Source organism: Ips typographus, linkage group LG3 (genome assembly GCF_016097725.1).
Source record: "Ips typographus isolate SLU linkage group LG3, UJ_Ityp_2.0, whole genome shotgun sequence".
Lineage (NCBI taxonomy): Eukaryota > Metazoa > Arthropoda > Insecta > Coleoptera > Curculionidae > Ips > Ips typographus.
This window is the reverse complement of record NC_138424.1, coordinates 17423562-17441549: the sequence shown is the minus strand read 5'-3', so window position 1 is coordinate 17441549 and position 17988 is coordinate 17423562. Positions and strand designations below refer to the sequence as shown.

Below are 17988 nucleotides of genomic sequence, written 5' to 3'. Positions count from 1 at the left end.
AAGACAACCTAGCAAACATATTAAAAACATTAAACAAATCATCAATTTAGAAAATTGAATTTTTCAATTCAGACAATTTAGCTTCTGTATTAGAAAAGAAAAAGACAAAAACGAGGACTAGGCTCAATTGTTAAAGCTCTTACAGGTAATCTTGACCAACGAGAGGCTGAAAGGTATGATAAGCAAATAAGTGAAGTATTAGAGAATGAAAACAAGCTAAAAACAATTATACAAGAACAGATAACTATTATGCAAAGCTCAAATAACTTAATAAAAGAAATTTAACTCATCTAATTTTAGAATCACGGCTTCTTCAAGTTGAAAGTGCTGTGCAAAACGTTTAGATGCAAAAGGTTTGGAAGATAGAACCTACTTTCTAATTCAAATGTTGTTAACGCAAATAATCACTTCATCAAGAAATATATTTGAAAAAACTCCAAGTTTCAATAACCTTCTCAAAATTAAATACATTTCATAATTCGATCTTACATCCCGAAGATCAGAGGAAATTAGTGGAAAATTGCCATTTCTACCAAATAAAGAAAATGTTCGTTCAAGATCAAATTGTCTTTATAATTGAAGCTCCAATTGTTGAAAAGGATAATTACATCATTTATCGGCTGTATCCTTTATCAACACCTAACAACTCCTATAAAGTAATTTTTCCGTGTTCAAAATACCTTATCCTTAATGAAGAAAAGCATGCTGCTTTCGACAACTCTTACAAGAACGTGAAGGAACAAGAATACCTCTGTCATGAAATCAATTCCGTACCAAATGATGAGCCCTTGTGAAGTACAGATGCTGAAATTCAACGAAAACTCTTCAAGATGTCAACAGACGCATGTTGAAGTGGAATACATCAAGATGGAGCAACAGAAGCGGATGCTCATTATCCCAAATCAAGTAGTGTGGATCAACAAAGGAAAACGTTCCTCTGAAAGGATCCTTGTAGAAGTAAGCAACGATTGTAAAGTCATTGTTAACAACTTTCATCTGAAAACTTATAAGAACTCTAAAATCGATTTCAAGAGAATTGAACTTCCTGTGTTAAACACTACAATTGGAAATTACAAGTACAAACCTCTGAAGTTCAGTGAAACAACGTTAAGTGCTCTAAATTTTAATAAACTGCAAGTGAAGTGCTAGTGAAAGTGAAGAAACAAAGTACATTCTACAAAACGCCAAACCAAATCAAGATTTTAATATATGGACCATTCCATTATATATTATTGTAGTACTATCTTGCATCTATTTAAGTTAGAAGAAGATCTACTCTCTTCTAAGAAGGATGCCTCCAGCCTCAATGTCCAAAACCTCACATGATCCAGGAGCCTCAGATATCATAGTGTAGTTTTGCAAATTCGACGTAGTCTCATTCCTAGGACGGGAGGAGTTATATGTTTCATACTTAACCCTTTTATTAGGAATAACTAATGTTTATACTTAAATTATGTAATGTGTAGTCAGCAACTATTTTTATTTTTTTATATAAAATTACTAGAAACGTAGTGTTCAGTGAGTTCAGTTTCATATTACTAAGCTCACTTTGTAACTCGTCCGAAATAAATTTGTGTTTTTTAAAAATCATTATTTTCGGTTTGTAAATTTAACTGGCGCAGTCGGTAGGATTCTGGTTGAACGGATTCGACAAAAATCGCGAAAATACGGTCGGTTTTAACGGTTTATCAATCGGAATCTAAAACCTAAAAAGACATGGACAGTGAACGAGTGGAGAAAAGTCCAACATCGACTCAACTCCGGGAACTGTTGTTTCGTGTTAAACACTACAATTGGAAATTACGAGTACAAACACTGGTTTTAAATAGAAAAAGACTAGTAATCGGAAATATTTGGTCCATCAAAATACGGCAAATTATTGTTACAAAAATTAAAAATTAAAACTTAATTTCGAGCTTATTCGAGCTTTATCATTATTGGCTTCAGTGATAATGAGTGAAAATTCAATGTTTGAAACATCCCATATGGTGTTCCAAGAATGGTTTAATAGCTTGTTGACATGTTGAATGTAGTTCTTTCAATGTTCTGCTTTTTTTTTTAAAAAACCCTTTCCCAAGTTGTCACTACTTCTGCTGCTGTCCCTTGTAAACTTATGTTCATCACATTTTCTCTTGCATTCGGACCAGACTAACTAATACAGGGTGGTCCAGTTTTAAATGTCAATAATTCACCATTCGTTAGCCCATCAAAAAATAAGTTAACATACATTATGTCATTTTCATGAAAAATGCTTCTCAAGGAAAATACAGTCCATAAAAGTTTAAGAAATCGGTTTCTTGTCATAACTGTCAGACCACTGAAGCAATTTTAATCAAATTTGGAACAAATACATATGAAATTAATACTCATTAGGTGATTTAATGACATTTGTCGAAACTGTCTCTGTCTGTTAATTTTTCTACCTTATTCTCTACGTCACTGGATATTTTTCAAAAATTTCAATTTTTTTTTACTTTACTTGTTCAATTTAACAAAATAAGTATCTTTTATAAAATTCTGATTTGAAACTTTGTTTACGAGATAATTGAGTTATTACGTTCAAAGACCCAAAACCAACCCAACCCAACTTAAGAATTGTCTTGAAAACGGTGAAAATTGACCTAAGAAGCTTAAAAAATGTCTTTGTAGCTAGTTTTCATAGTTTCCAGACAAATTGAAAGACTTTAATTTTGAAAATTGACTTATTAACCAGTAAATTTACTTTGAAACGGTAAAAATTGACTTGAGAGGCTTAAAAATTGTCTTTGTAACCAGTTTTCACAGTTTTCAGACAAATTGAAAGACTTTAGCCTTGACAATTGACTTGGAAACTGTGAAAATTGACTTGAAAGGCTTAAAACTGTCTTTGTAGTCAGTCGTTATAGTATTCAGATAAGTTGAAAAACTTTAGTAGTGAAAATGGAATTGTAGCCATGAAAAACTAATTTATCTAGAATTTTTGACTACAAATTCACACATTTCAACCTTGAAAATTGACTTGGACACCAAAAAGTGACTCTGAACCAATGAAAAGTGACATCAAAAGCTTAAAATTTGCGTTTGAAGTAAGTTTTCATAATTTGAAATTACATTTCAATATTTTAGTCTTAAATACAGGATATTGACATTAGATTCATGAAAATTGACTTGAAGACTAACTTTTAAGTTTTCATTTTCTTAGAACTCTGGACTATTTTTAGGGCTTAAACTGCTTTCAACTTGGAAAATCGAGTTTTAGGGTTATCTACACCAAGTTTTTGACATAGCAGTAAAAAACTATTTTTACATTTTCCATAGGCTTAAACATGCCATTTTACGCTTTGTTAGTGTTAAATTGACTTCTAGGCGCTTCACTGTGCTTTAAGACTGAAAAATCGAATTTTAAGTATTTTTTTATAGTAAAAATTAAGTTTCAGATACTCTTCATTGATAAATTTAAAAAATTTTCGAATTAAATGCTACAATATTAGTCTTGAACACTAATTATTAGAATTAAATTAGTTCAAAGATTTGGAGTGTAACCAGTGTTTAATTGAATAAAAAAAAGTTTGAATTGAATGATCAGTTTTACACTACCTATAGTATAAAAATTGAACGCCAGTAAACATTAGTCCAACAATCCGGTTTTTTGACTATTTTCAGTGTCACAAATTAACTCGAAAACCTCACAGATGACCAGATTTGAATCCTTTTGAACCAGTTTAAAGTAAAAAATACAATAACCCAAGTAGACATTTTTGTCAATTTTGAATAATATCCAGTGAGCGTAGAAAATAAAGACTATCCCCCTGTATCAACGCGTCTAAACAATTTTAAACAATCACATAACGAGTACTCATTTCATAATTACTTGTTCCAAATTTGATCAAAATTGGTCAAACGGTCTGACAGTTGTAGCAACTTTGGAGGTCTGTGTCTTCCTTAGGAAGCGTTCTTCAGGAGAATGGCATAATACATGTCAACTTATTTTTTGATGGGCTATCGATTGGTGAATTATTGACATTTAAAACTGGACCACCCTGTATAGATTGTATTGGCAATGATATGGTGGTAATCTTTTAAAATTTTGTGACCAAAAGATTTTACATTTTTCAATCCTTTCAATCAATTTTCGGGCCAATTTACTGTATGACACTATCCAATCTATCTTGGACAGAAAATTGTTCAAAATCTTGTATAAAAAATTGAATACTCTAAAACGGCCTTAACAAATAAAATCACACCCAAAACATTTACTTTCTGCATACTTGCAATAATTATTATTGTCCACATACACAACATATGGATGCTTATCCTCCTCACAGAAAAATACGTCCTATATCAAACCAACGTTTAATATAATCACTATTGAATACACTTTGCAAAACTGACGCAATTTGCACGTAATAACCTTATGGGCGCTAAAATATTGAAGGTCAGGAACGCTGGTAGAATACAAAACCAAAGGCGTCAGCAAATTTGGTTTGAACGCATTTAAATGCACCCTGCATGGTCCGCATTGTGTTGTAATCGTACTATTAATATGAATACAGTATTGAGTGTTGCATGCCAAAGTCGAGTACGCCTCTGTGATCAACATCAACATCCCGCAAATGAAGATATGTCTTAAGTGCAGCGTATACCAACCTTAAGAAAACCGGTAAAACTGTATTAAGTGGTATAAAACTCGAGAAACCGCTACTTTGCGAATATTTGTCGTTGTGTTGTGGTGTTGATTGTCTGAAAGGTAAGTGAACCTTATACTGATATACAGGGTTATTCAAATACAGGAAAGATTTTGTGAAAAAAACTATTTTCAAAGAAAGTTTGATTTTGGGGCTGTCACAAAAGCAAAAAAAAAGTATCAAAATGAAATGTTTTCAATAGAAAAAAATTGATATGTCTAAATAATTGCAGTTTTGCAGATATTCGTTATTTTCATAGGTTATATCCCGAGACGTTCAAGTTTTATCGGGTAAACTGTGCATAGGTGATTTTTTGCAAAATTTTGCAAAAAACCTACCAATGCACATTTTTCGTGATAAAACGTGAACGCCGAGGGGTATATGTCAAGATTATTTCCTGAAAACTCACATTTTAGTTTATTAACAAGAAAACACCTTAGTTAGAACACAAATACTAAACTAAACGTGATGAAATTAATGATAATATTGAACTCACCCCAGCAGAGGACAGATTTTCGTTCAGCCATGTATATTTTTGTTTACATTTCAGATTGACAATCAGACGTAATAATATTTTTTTCTACGAATGTTTGCAAATAAGCTACTTTGCATACGTAAAAGTGTGTGCAAAGTGGCACTTTCCCGGTCACTATGCGGGAAAAATTTTTTCCCGCACACTTTTTAAAATGCTGATTATACCTTGCAACAGTGGTTTTATATAGACTATTATACAATCATAAAATCTGCTTAGAATTTTGCGTAGAATTCAAAAATGTAATAATATTCAGGGGTTTCATATAAAAAACACGACTTTTTTCACATTATTCTTCCGTACAGTTTAGGTAAATAAACCACCTTGTCTCTGTCTTTGAAAATGAGGCTTGTTTCCTTAGAAACCAAAGCTCATTGTCAAACAACGCATTTATATGCAATTTAAAGTCTACAACAGTGTTTATTCTTACTTATTTAAGTTAAAAAAACTATTTTAAAAATTGATATCACTGAAGATGAACTTCCAGAAGATGTTCTAAAAGCCGCCAACATGGCTAGTTTGCAATTGCTGCCTCTCAAATCGCGAGAAAAATACGAGAAACAGTACGAGTTGTTTACCCAATGGTGCGAACAAAAGGGGATAAAAACCTTAAAGGAAGAGGTACTTTTAGCGTATTTTGTTACTTTAAGCAAAGAATTCAAACCTAACACAATGTGGTCAAAGTATTCAATGCTCAAAAATGTAATAAAAATAAAAAGAGACATCGATATCGGTGAATTTTATAAGCTCACTGCATTTCTGAAAAAGCAGAATGTTGGTTTTAAACCTAAAAAGGCGAAAATTTTTACAAAAGAAGAAATATTCAGTTTTATGAACTCCGCACCAGATGAAATTTACCTGTTAATTAAAGTTGCCACTATATTCGGACTTGCTGGTGCATGTCGAAGGGAAGAGCTAGCCAATTTAACCACTACAGATATTGAAGACAAAGGAAACCTCATAATTGTTAAAATTAGGGATTCCAAAAATCATACAGCAAGAAACTTTATAATATCAGAAGAAGTTCATAACGGAACCTACCTGCAACTGTACAGAAGATACACCGGCCTACGTCCAAAAAAGTCAAACAATCGTTTTTTCCTAGTTTACAGAAAGGGTAAATGTTTTTCGCAAAGTGAGTAAACAGTTTTGGAAAAATGCCTTCTAAAATAGCTATTTTTTTGAAGTTGCCAAATCCAGAACTCTACACAGGGCACAGTTATCGTCGATCATCGGCAACGTTCCTGGCCGATTCTGGAGAAGGAATCACTGACATAAAATGACGCTTGGGGGGCTGGAAATCGACTACGGTAGCTGAAGAATACATTGATGAATCCACAAGTTATAAAAAAGGATTAAGTAACAAAATTCTGACCTTCAATCCTAAAGAAAGTGAAGCAGTTCCAAGTACCACTATTTTACCTTCAGTTGCTCTATCTGCGATCAATTTAAAAAACGCGACCAACTGTACATTTAACATTAATGTTGTTAATAACAATAAATAGTTATAAGTTGTTGTTTTTAATATCAATAAAAATTAAAAACAAAATGTATAGATATTTCATTCGTAGAAAAAATATTGTTCCTAACACGTGTGCAAAGTAGTTTTCCCGCACTTGAAGCTTATCCGAACTCCGCTTCGCGTCGTTCGTCTAACTGCTTTCGCGTGTGGGAAAACATAACTTTGCACACTGAATAGGAAAACTACTATAATTTATGTAATTTTTTAATGGAAACTACGTTATAGTGATTTATTAATTGTTAATATTGAAGAAAATAGCTTAAATTTTATATGTGTCTAAATCCCGTTTCGTTTAATATCAAATGTTCTTCAAAAAAACGTATTCGAAAAAGGTAGGAGGTGTTTATTCAGTGTAAAATTTTAGCAACTACGGATTTATTCAGTACATAACGGCTCTCATTGGTCGAACTAGAAAGGTTCATTGAATTTTATTGGCTGCTAGTACAATCAGGGAAATAATCACAATTAAACACTCAAATTTTGCTTCAATATTTGTATAGCTCATATAGGATGTCTCAAAATATTTCCGAAATAATTAATACATTTTTTGAGAGTAAATGGTAATTTTTCAAAAGTTAGGTTTTAGATTGAGTTCTTAAATGATAAAACTTTGTACTGGTTTTGTACGGAAAATATACGAAAAAAAAGAGTTAACAATGATACCCTCTAGCGGCCATCCCGTACAACTTAGTGGAGTCATTTCAACGTCACGTGATAGCTCCATTCATTATCTATTTTAGGTCATATTATGTGTCTATACAGGGTGTCCCTGAAAGGTGCGGAAAAAATGCTACCGCATATTCTTGAGGCTTAAATAAGTATGACGATATGACCCAATTTACCTCAACCCAAAAGTTGATAATTTCGGAGATACAGAGTGTCAAAAGTTCAATTTGATTTTACTTTTTTCGTCATATTTTTTAAAAAATAATTGGTGTATGGCATTACAACACTTTATACGTCAATAAAAAGCTCATTTCATTAGCTATCCATTGACATATAAAAGCTTATACAAAGTGTAGCAAATAAGCTAGTTATTGACGATTGAACGAAAAAATGCACCAAAAAAATGAGTCAACTTTGCCGCCCTCTAGTGGCCAAACCGTCCAACCTTAATTAACCCCAGTTGAGTATTTTTAGAAAGCTCATTTCATTGGCTATTCATTGACGTATAAAACTTTACCAAAAATAGTGCAAATTAAGCGAGTTTTTGAAGATTACACAAAAGGATGCACCAAGAAAGTGATAAAAAAAATTGGTCAAACTTGACGCCCTCTAGCGGCCAAACCGTCTAACCTGTCAACCCAAATAGGAATATTTTTAGAAAGCTCATTTCATTGGCTATCCATTGACGTATAAAACTCTACTAAAAGTAGTGCAATTAAGCGTATTTTTAAGGATTAAACAAAAAGATACCCCAAAAAATTTGGTCAACGATGACGCCTTCTAGCGGGCAAACGGCTAACCAATCGATTTTTATACGTCAATGGAAAGCTCATTTCATTGGCTGTCCATCGACATATAAAAGTATATACAAAGTGCTACAAATACAAGTGTGTTATTTACGGTTTAGTGACAGGATGCACCACAAACATTTTTTGACTGGTTAAACGCTAATTTGACTATAGAAAATTAGGAAAACACGTGACGTACTAGATCTACCACGACGTAATGCTTGGAAATATTTTGACTGTTTTTGCAAATGACAATTTTCGTAAGGGTCAAATTTGCTTGAAACACCGCCACTATCCTAATGGGTTTTGCGGGTTAGGTTGGCCAGTTAGTGCAAGCGAAAATCGACCTTAATGATTGTATTTCTACAGTTTTGCTACTACTCAAGATTTGGCAATCATTGTGCTAGGTTTGTGCCAAATATCAGGGCCGTAACTGTCCGATTTAAAAAAAAAACATTTAGTTAGCTTTGGAGCCCTCTGGCGGCCAAACGAAGCAACCTATCAACACAGGCGGTCATATTTTTTTGAAAGCCCATTTTATTTTCTATCCATTGACATATAAAAGTCTATACAAAGTGTTGTGTGTGACAATAAAGACAGTTTTGACTAAATTTGACAACTACTACTTGAACCTTTATTAATTCGGTTATTTTGACAGTTACAGGGTGGTTCAATGTATCAATTTAAAAAGTGATTTTTTCAAATAAGTGTCGTAATACAAACTTTTTTACTGAATTATAAGAATGTGTTCTGTTTGAAAAACTAAACTTTCTGTCCTTTTTTAGAACTGATTTTTTGACCACACTGTATTATATATTCTGACGTCTTTCTGCACCTATTCCTAGAACAAACCTTGTCTAACATAACAAAACAAAAAAAAAACAAGAAAAAAACCTTTCCTGATATGTATAAATTAAAAATGTTTTGGAGACCAAAAATCAAATTTCACATAAAATGGTAAATATCTCAGAAACGGATACAGATAGGTACATGACATTAATACACCAAATATATCTAGAATTTGACGTAGAATACAAAAATGAAAAAATATACAGGTATAATCCCATTCCGGTTAATCAGTTGCACGCATATTTTCTTATTTTTACTTTTTTTTAATTAAAAAAGGTTTTTTTAGACTCTGCAGTTGTAATCATTCAGGAAGTTAATGGGTATTGTTAGGCTAGGTTAGGTTAGGTTAATTATTAGGAATTACTGGGCATTACAAGAAATTAGTGGGCATTACTGGCATATTAGTAATTAGTGTACAAAATTTTACTCCTCGGAAAAATCAAAGTTGATGCTGGTAACTAAAATCCGAAACGAACTGAAATTTGATATTATCACGTTATAGAGGAGGAAAAGTGGCAATGGTGAAATGTCTTTTGCTTTCAGTTATCAAATAAATTATTAAAAAAATTAAAACTAATTTCGAAAATTTCGTTTTTTTTTTCGGATATCTCCGGAAGTACTAATAATAAGTAATTTTTAAAGCAACATTTCTAATTGCTCAAATTTAAACTAGAAAACTCGTAAAACTGGCACCCTGTATACCTACTACTCGTACAAATTCTGTTAATACCTCTACTGATTTTGAGACAACTTGTACACCTTTTGAAAATAATTTAAAAAAGTACTTAGTAGGCCTATATCCATACCGAAATTAAACCTTTTTGGAAAGTGAGTAGTTCAGAAACAAACTTCCGTATCGAAAAACTGGAATAACCCTGTTAATTACCATCATTTAATGTATTTTTTTTTTAATTTAAAGCTCAACCTACAATATGCAAAAAAGTATACATTGGGCGTTTGTATTAACTATTACCAGTAACATTCTAACCCAATCACAAACACAAATTAGTCCTCTAAAGCGGTCAAGAACTGCCCGACTGTTTTGGTACCCTCCACAAGCCTACAAAACTAGGAACGAGTTATGGTTCCCTTCAAGCACCACAACGAGCAAATACCCACTCTACAATGGTACTACGGTGTTTTACAATCTAAGAATAGTGTACTAACATTGTTTTCCTGCCTAGACCTACCACCGACCAATCAAGAAGTTTTTGACTTCATCATAGTAGGTTCGGGATCATCGGGGGCGACCCTAGCCAACCGATTATCAGAAAATCCCCAATGGAAGGTTCTCCTGTTGGAGGTGGGCGATGTGGCAACACCGATTAGTGATATACCAGCCATGGCACCGTTGTTCCAGAAAACCGCTCTGGATTGGGGTTATACGACTGAGAAGGAAAACGGCAGTTGTTGGGGTAATTATCAAAATTTTGATACACCAACGGATTCTATTGTAATAAAATAAGTTCGCATTGGAAATTCAGCATATTATCTCTAAAAATTCAGATCTCTTTTCCGAATACATGCATTTTTCCAAACTGCCTTTATAACGCACTATAAACCATTTTATTCTTCTTCTTCTTGAAATAGGCTTTCAGCCTGTTTTTCCAGCTTTAAGGAGTCTCTTGCGACGTCGACATCCAGCTATCCCTCCACCTCTTTGGTGGTCTGCCTGGCGGTCTTCTAGAGTGTGGTTTCCGTCTCTCGCAATTTTAGCAATTCTATTGTCTTCCATTCTGTTGAGGTGTTGATTCCACTCTCGCCGTGTCTGTCTCGTCAATCTTACAATGTCCTGTATGTCGCAGAATTGTCGTGATACGTTCGGTTCTACAGTTCGGGTTATGCTCTTGGTTCTGCTGGTGTCTGCCGTTGTTTCTGGGGCATATTGGCCTTAGGCATGATTTATATATTCTGGTCTTTACTTCTATTTTTAGGAACTGGTTTTTCCATATAATAAAAACTCCGTCTTGATGGGCGGTTATTACTATCCCTAAGTATCTGAAGGACATCACCTGTTCTACTATCATCTTCTAGGATCTTTTGCTACAACTAGTGATTTTGTCTGGTTTATCGCAATCGACATATTGTAGCGTTTCACTGTCAGGTAGAATTGATGAAGTAGTCTCTGCAGCTCGTTTTCTGATATAATTACTGCGTCATCCGCGTAGCGCAGTTTTGTTATTTCTTCTTCGTTAGTTGTGTAACCATGCGTTTCTAACGTCTTTCATTATTTCGTTCATGATTAGGTTAAAGAGTACCGGGCTTAGAGAGTCTTTCTTGGATCGTCACTTCTTGGATCAGGCTGTTGTTCCCAAGTATTCTGGTCGTTGAATTGGTGTTCAAGTTTTCAATAGTTCTAACTATTTCTTCCAGAATGCTGCCCCGTCTCAATATGGTTGTGATGTCATTTAGCCTCACTCGATCAAATCTCCCCAAAAAATAAATTTCTGATAATTGTCCATCTCTAGGTTGTCCAAACCAAAGAATGTCTTGGCCTAAAGGTCGCGGGCTAGGAGGAAGTACTCTAATCAATTTTATGATAAGCATAAGAGGTCATCGTCTAGACTATGATAAGTGGGAAGCGGCAGGAAATCCCGGTTGGGGCTACAAAGACGTCCTGCCCTATTTCATGAAACTGGAAGATTCTTCAGTTGAGGTAAGAGTCTTTCAATAGATTGCGCGTTTTTAAGTTACTTGATATTGACCTGTGCTTTTGTCTAGTTTCAAGATGACGCCTACAGGCATCAAGGTGGTCCAATGCCTGTAACAGATATACCATACAGAACAGAGTCTGTTAAAGCTTTCGTTAAAGCAGCCCGCGAAGCTGGTTATCCTTACGTGGACTACAACGGTAAAGAACAGCTAGGGGTGAGTTTATTCTAATTGTCATCTAGAGTTCAATTTAAATCATTTACTCAAAGCAAAGGTCTATAAAAAAGGGGGAAGACCCAAACACCAAGCCGAAGAGAAAAGGAAATCGTACCTGCAATACAGATCCAATGCAATAACATATAGTGACTATAAAGTTGTAAGAAATATAATAAATTAAAATATTCTAAAAATCAAAAGAGAACATTGAAAAAAATTCTGGAATGATATGGAACATGACCTATATAAAGGAGAAAAGAAAATATGGAAACTACTGGAAAATAGAAAAAACCAGTAAATGAATACTTACAAAGTACAAAGATTGCGGTAGAAAAATGACATTTTGAAAAACTTTATAGCTCAACAGAAATCAAAGCATCGGAACAGGAATCACACCATGAGGATGAAAACGTTAATCAACTCCGAAATAGGATATTTTCCTTGGACAAAATAAAACTAATGGTAGTCAAAATAAAGAACAGAAAAGCTCCAGGCAATGACGAAATAACTAAATTAAAAACTAAATAAATAACTAAAACATTGACAGAAGAAGTAATCAATCAATCAAATGGGATCTGTGAAATACAGCAAGGATTCAGAAATAACAGGTGTGCAGTTCAACAAGACAGCCTATATGTGCTTCATTGACCCTACAGCCATCCAATAGGGTACGCCTAACTGATGTTTTAACTCTACTAAAAAAAGGAACATTCACCCCAATATAATAAAAGTTATCAAAAAGCTGAATACCCAGAATTGTACATAGGTCAGAACGACAAATAAATTAGGCAATAAAATACCTGTGGTAACTGGGATCAGACAGGGAGACAGCCTAAGTCGAATCTTAGTTAACATCATAATAGATGAAATCATTAATGAAGTAAAACAAGCTGGAAGAGAATATGGGAGAATGGGAGAAAAAGAAATTCAAATATTACGCTATGCTGATGAGAGGATGAAGTTATCATCTCGGAAGACGAATATTAACTTCAGAGACTCCTGTATATAGCAGAAACGTTCAAAATGCAAATATCCATAAAGAAAACAAAATCACTCACAGTATCTAGAAAACCAAGAAGATGTAAACTGGCGATTTACGATCAGAGTGTAGAACATTTAATGTATTTCAAATATCTAGGTGTTAACAAGTAATAGGAACCTAAAGAATGAAGTCAGAGCCCAAACAACAAAGGCATCTGAAATATGAAAGTTATCCGGGCTTATAAGCCGTAGTCCAATGGAATTTCTTCCTGGCTCTACTGACATAACGGTTAAGCGCAAAGGTGATATCTTCCTTTCTGTTGATGAAGTTCTTGTGCTTAAAGATCTCAATGGCTTCTCTAGTTAATCTAGGATAGTAACGTTGTGATCGATCCAAAACCTGCTCTTCTTCAAAACGAATATCGTGCCCTCTGGAAAGTGCATGTTCTGCCACCGCTGATTTCTCGATCTGTCCTAGTCTGCAACTTCTCTTGTGCTCTGCTATTCTCGTGTTGACACTATGTTTAGTCGTTCCAATATATACGGATCCACAGCTGCACGGGATCCTGTAAACTCCAGAAGCCGATAAAGGATCCCGTTTGTCCTTGGCCGATCTGAGACTCTGTTGTATCGTGCGGGTTGGTATAAAGACCGTCTGGACCTTGTGCTTCTGTAAAATCCTTCCAATCCTATCCGTGACCTTGTGTATGTATTTTAAGCAAGTCCAACCAACTTTCTCTTCTACATCCCCCGTTTGTTCTCTACGTAGTTTGATGTTTCCTGGGCTCTGTTGAACTTTGTTGTCTACTGTATCCGTTCCATCCGAAAACCCTTTCCAGATGTTTAAGCTCCTTCTCTAAATCTGTTGGTTCGCAAATCCTTCTTGCCCGCTCCGATAGGGTTTTGATCACTACTCTTTTTTGGCTAGAGTGATGATTAGATCCACTATTGAGATAACGATCGGTGTTTGTTGGTTTTCGATACACCGTGTGAGCCAGTGTTCCATTAGGTTTCCTTCTCACCATTACATCCAGGAAAGGTAGACATCCTTCTTTTTCGGTCTCCATAGTAAATTGAATTCTTGCATTTATGGAGTTTAGATGTACCAAAAATTGCTGCAGTTCGTTTTCACCGTGGCTCCAAACTACAAAGGTATCGTCAACGTATCGAAACCAGCACTTTAGTTTCTTTGGAGCGGTGGCCAGAGCATTTACTTCGAATGTTTCCAAAAAATAGTTTGCTATTACCGGACTGAGAGGACTGCCCATTGCTACACCATCATTTTGTTCGAAGAATTCACCCTGCCATTGGAAGTAAGTGGTGGTTAGTGGCAGTGCCTGAACAATTTGGTGATGTCCAGTAGAAATTCACGTTCTATCTGCTCCATAGCCGTTTTGATGGGTACCATAGTGAATAAAGAAACAACATCAAAACACACAAGGACGTCACCTGGAGATAAAGTTAAGGCATGCAATTTGTCCACAAAATGTGCTGAGTCTTTTATGAAGTCATCTTTCCTAACTTTTTGGTTAAAGGAGTGTTGTAAGGTACTTTGCTATCTCATACGTAAGGCTTCCTATGGCGCTAACGATGGGTCTCGATGAGATACATTCGGCTTGTGTATTTTAGGTAAACCATAAAGTCTGGGTGGAAGGGCCTCTGACTTCTTGAGCTTTGAGATATCTTCAGCAGCCACAGTCGTGGAATCTTTAATAAGTTGGTTTGTGGTCCTAAATTCGAGCTGTTGCCTGTGGTCACGTGGTAACTTCCTGTAGATTATGGGACCCAGTCGCTCCAATGTACCTAATTCGTTTGCCAGGTGTAAGTTGATATTCAGAAGTTTATGGTGATTGCGTGCCAAGTCCCGGTGAGTGTCTTGTATTCTTTCATGTAAAAGAACTTGTTCGGTCCGATCGTAGATTCTCTTAGCGTGGTTGGATTGGAAATTCCTTTTAATCCTGAGAAACTTTGAGGTGGTCTTGGTGTCATGGCATCGAAGTAGAAAAGCCAGTGAGCTCAAAAGTTGAGCCTTCTTTTTACGTAGGCACTCCAGCTGCGATATATCTAGATCCTCCTCGTAGAGGCGTAAGGAAGAAATTTGAGCACTAGAATAGTAAGGTCAGAATATACAAAACTTGCGTAAGACCGGTCAGGACATATGCTGTAGAAACTAGAGCGGAGAACACAACAACTAAACGACTTTTAAGAACAACAGAAATGTGAACACTAAGATTGCATCGTAAGGCCATACGCTATTTGACCGGAAGAGAAATGAAGAAATAAGGGAAATATGTGATATCCAAAATGTAGTGAGATGGGCAAAGAGAGACAGAATGCCAGATGATCGGCTGGCAAAGATAGCAAAAGAGAAAAAAGCAAATCCATCTCGGCCTCCTGAACGACGACCTATAAGATGGTATGAAAGCTGGTCTTTAGCATCCCAACTGCTCCGGCTTGATGAAAACATATAGGACTCAGTCCTAACGTAAGAAGAAGAAGGAGACAAAGATCTGTTTCAAATGTAAAGCCATATTTTTTATTTTATTTTGGGATAGCATCAGGTAATCAAAAAGTACATACCTAGTTAGATTCTCCCTACCTTAGATGAAAATATTAGCAATTTTTCTGAAATACATACTTACTTCATCGCATGGAAACTCAAATTCAATGAAAAAAAACTTTTATGATACTCAAAAATAAGCATAATAAGTCAATTAGAGTTATGGCTAATAAGCTTTTTAACACATTTAATAATCTGATTGTAACAAAAACAATTTTGCAGGTATCCTTTGTGCAAGGAAACATTAAAAACGGGCTAAGATGCAGCTCTGAAAAAACTTACTTAAGACCTATCAAACATCGAAAAAACCTCAAAATCTTAGTAAAATCCAGGGTAACAAAAATTCTAATTGATCCACAGAAAAAGGAAGCCACCGGAGTGGAATTTGTCAGGTAACCGAATCTTAAAAAAAATTAACTAGAATAACTTGACATTTGGTTGCAGAAATCGCAAATATTACAAAATAGAGGCTAGTAAAGAGGTAATTTTATCAGCAGGCGGCTTGAATTCACCACAACTTTTAATGTTATCAGGCATCGGCCCTAAAAACCACCTAAACGAACTGGGAATCCCGCTTATCCAATCTTTACCCGTAGGAGAAAAATTGTACGATCACCTAACTTTCTTGGGTAAACAATTTCTCGGCAAAAAAGTCATGAAAACAAATTAAATTTGTAGGTTTGAACTATGTGGTAAACGAAAGTATAATAGTCACAACGAAGGAGTTCTACAACATCTCCAATTTAGTTGAACTGGTCAAAAATGGACGAGGCCCTTTAACCATACTAGGAGGAGTGGAGGCACTAATGTACATGAAAACAAAGGCTGCCAGGTCAGTTTTACTCCACTTAGAATACTGATAGAATAATTAGTGGTTAATGAAGCAGATATGAAGAAAAGTATCCAGATATGGAAGCAATTCTGATTGGAAGCAACTTAGCCTCTGATCACGGAGTGGCTTTTAAGAACACCCTCAGCGTGAGCCAGGAAATATACGATGCTTACTGGAAACCTATTCAGGACCAACCATTTTTCCAGGTAAGATAACTTTGAAAAATCAAAAACCGTACTTATTGCGTCTCTTCAAAGGTGTTCCTGATGTTGGTCCACCCAAAATCAGTGGGATACATGAAGCTGAAATCTAAAAACCCATTCCACTGGCCCAAATTTTACCCCAGTTACTTCACGGACATATACAACGACGATATTAAAACTTTTATCGCAGCTATTCGAGAAGTTAATAGGATTATCAAACAACCCGCCTTGCAAAAATACGAAGCCACCCTGTATGATAAACCAGTTCCAGGTAACATCTACACGCATTCGGTTATAGAAAGTTTAAAATTATCTATACCGGTTAAATCTTTCCAAAAAGATGGTACAAAACTTTGTAAGCGAGAAGTAACGTCATAATTAGAATATTTAAGTGAGGTTTATGCGCGATCCGATTATTTAAATCAGTAGATGTTATAGGATTCGCCACTAGACGACCATGACGTCGTAGATGAGCAATCTAGCCAAACTTCTCAACATTTGTGAGAGGAAAGACATTCTGCTATAATAGGTTACTTGTCAAATGACAGTATTTATGCTGATTTAACTAATTTTCATCCGCGTTTCCATCTTACACATCATATTCACGTTTGTGTATTCTTCTTCTTCTTCAGACTTCATCTGTCCACTATTTTCCTACGTTTTATTTCGGCAGTTTGATTATTTGTGCCGATTTTGATATTATGCCCCAAGTATACGTTTTCCAAAGTCGTACCGTCCATTGTTACATTATCTTCCGCATCCCTCATTAACTTGATTTTAACAAAAATACATTTCACAAAATTTCCTTATCCTAACCCACTTGATCATGATTTATCTTTTAGGCTGTGAAAGACACCAATTCGATTCAGACCCATATTGGGAATGTGCCCTAAGAACGATCAGTTCCACGCTTCACCATCAAGTAGGCACCTGCAAAATGGGGCCCTTGGATGATCCGGAAGCTGTAGTAAATAACAAGCTCAGGGTGCATGGTATCGGGCGTTTACGAGTGGTGGACACTAGTGTTATACCGATGCCATTAAGCGCTCACACAAATATACCTGCTGTTATGGTGGCGGAAAAGGCTGCCGATATTATTAAGCAAGACTGGAATGTTAGTACATTGAAATAAATACAAGAAAGTTTTGAAGAAAAAAGTCCTGAATATTCGAACAAATTTCCTTTAATCCTGTATGTTACTTCCCGTTCATCTGAATCGTACTTTCCGGTTTGTTAGCCCTATCAACCAGGAACTAGTCCTTCCCGCGTCCTTAAGAACAAGACAAAGAGGTGCATCATGTAGAAGTGATCACTACCTAGTGAAAGGAAGGATAACGGCAACAACTAAACCAAAAGGAAAACTAGGCAATATCCACCGAGAAGAAGACACAACAAAAGAGGAAACACCTCCAAGATATAACACAAATAACTTGGAAAATGAAAGTACACAAATATTATATAACAACCGACTGGACCAGAAGATACAGCAGATAGAATTCATCATAACATAGAAGAAGAATACA

The 17988-nt window shown here is 35.3% G+C and overlaps 2 protein-coding genes and 1 long non-coding RNA gene across 3 annotated transcripts in view; 1 reads left to right on the top strand and 2 right to left on the bottom strand.

Moving 5' to 3' along the window:
- LOC145726718 (uncharacterized) overlaps nucleotides 1–4431 on the bottom strand; it is a 112557-nt gene extending 108126 nt beyond the window's left edge. Inside the window, exon 1 of the long non-coding RNA XR_014177647.1 lies at nucleotides 4248–4431. This is a non-coding gene — a long non-coding RNA (uncharacterized LOC145726718). The remainder of the gene's footprint in view (nucleotides 1–4247) is intronic.
- The window catches only part of Flo2 (flotillin-2), a 262398-nt gene that overhangs the window by 214450 nt on the left and 29960 nt on the right, over nucleotides 1–17988 (bottom strand).
- On the top strand, nucleotides 4555–17622 carry LOC145726708 (glucose dehydrogenase [FAD, quinone]). The gene is made up of 11 exons (XM_081975935.1): nucleotides 4555–4726; nucleotides 9941–10149; nucleotides 10206–10436; nucleotides 11490–11677; nucleotides 11743–11889; nucleotides 15653–15822; nucleotides 15875–16059; nucleotides 16109–16262; nucleotides 16318–16468; nucleotides 16520–16736; nucleotides 17308–17622. Exons 2-11 carry the CDS (start codon nucleotides 9954–9956, stop codon nucleotides 17595–17597), a joined length of 1929 nt encoding a protein of 642 aa, XP_081832061.1. The 5' UTR covers nucleotides 4555–4726; nucleotides 9941–9953; the 3' UTR covers nucleotides 17598–17622.

What these genes read in the sequence shown, in the direction of transcription:
- LOC145726708 (XM_081975935.1), top strand. Translation starts at nt 9,954, where the DNA reads ATGCAAAAAAGTATACATTGGGCGTTTGTATTAACTATTACCAGTAAC. An exon ending in CAAATACCCACTCTACAATG is followed by an intron (nt 10,150 to 10,205) that starts GTACTACGGTGT and finishes TTTCCTGCCTAG; the next exon opens with ACCTACCACCGACCAATCAA. An exon ending in TGGAAGATTCTTCAGTTGAG is followed by an intron (nt 11,678 to 11,742) that starts GTAAGAGTCTTT and finishes GCTTTTGTCTAG; the next exon opens with TTTCAAGATGACGCCTACAG.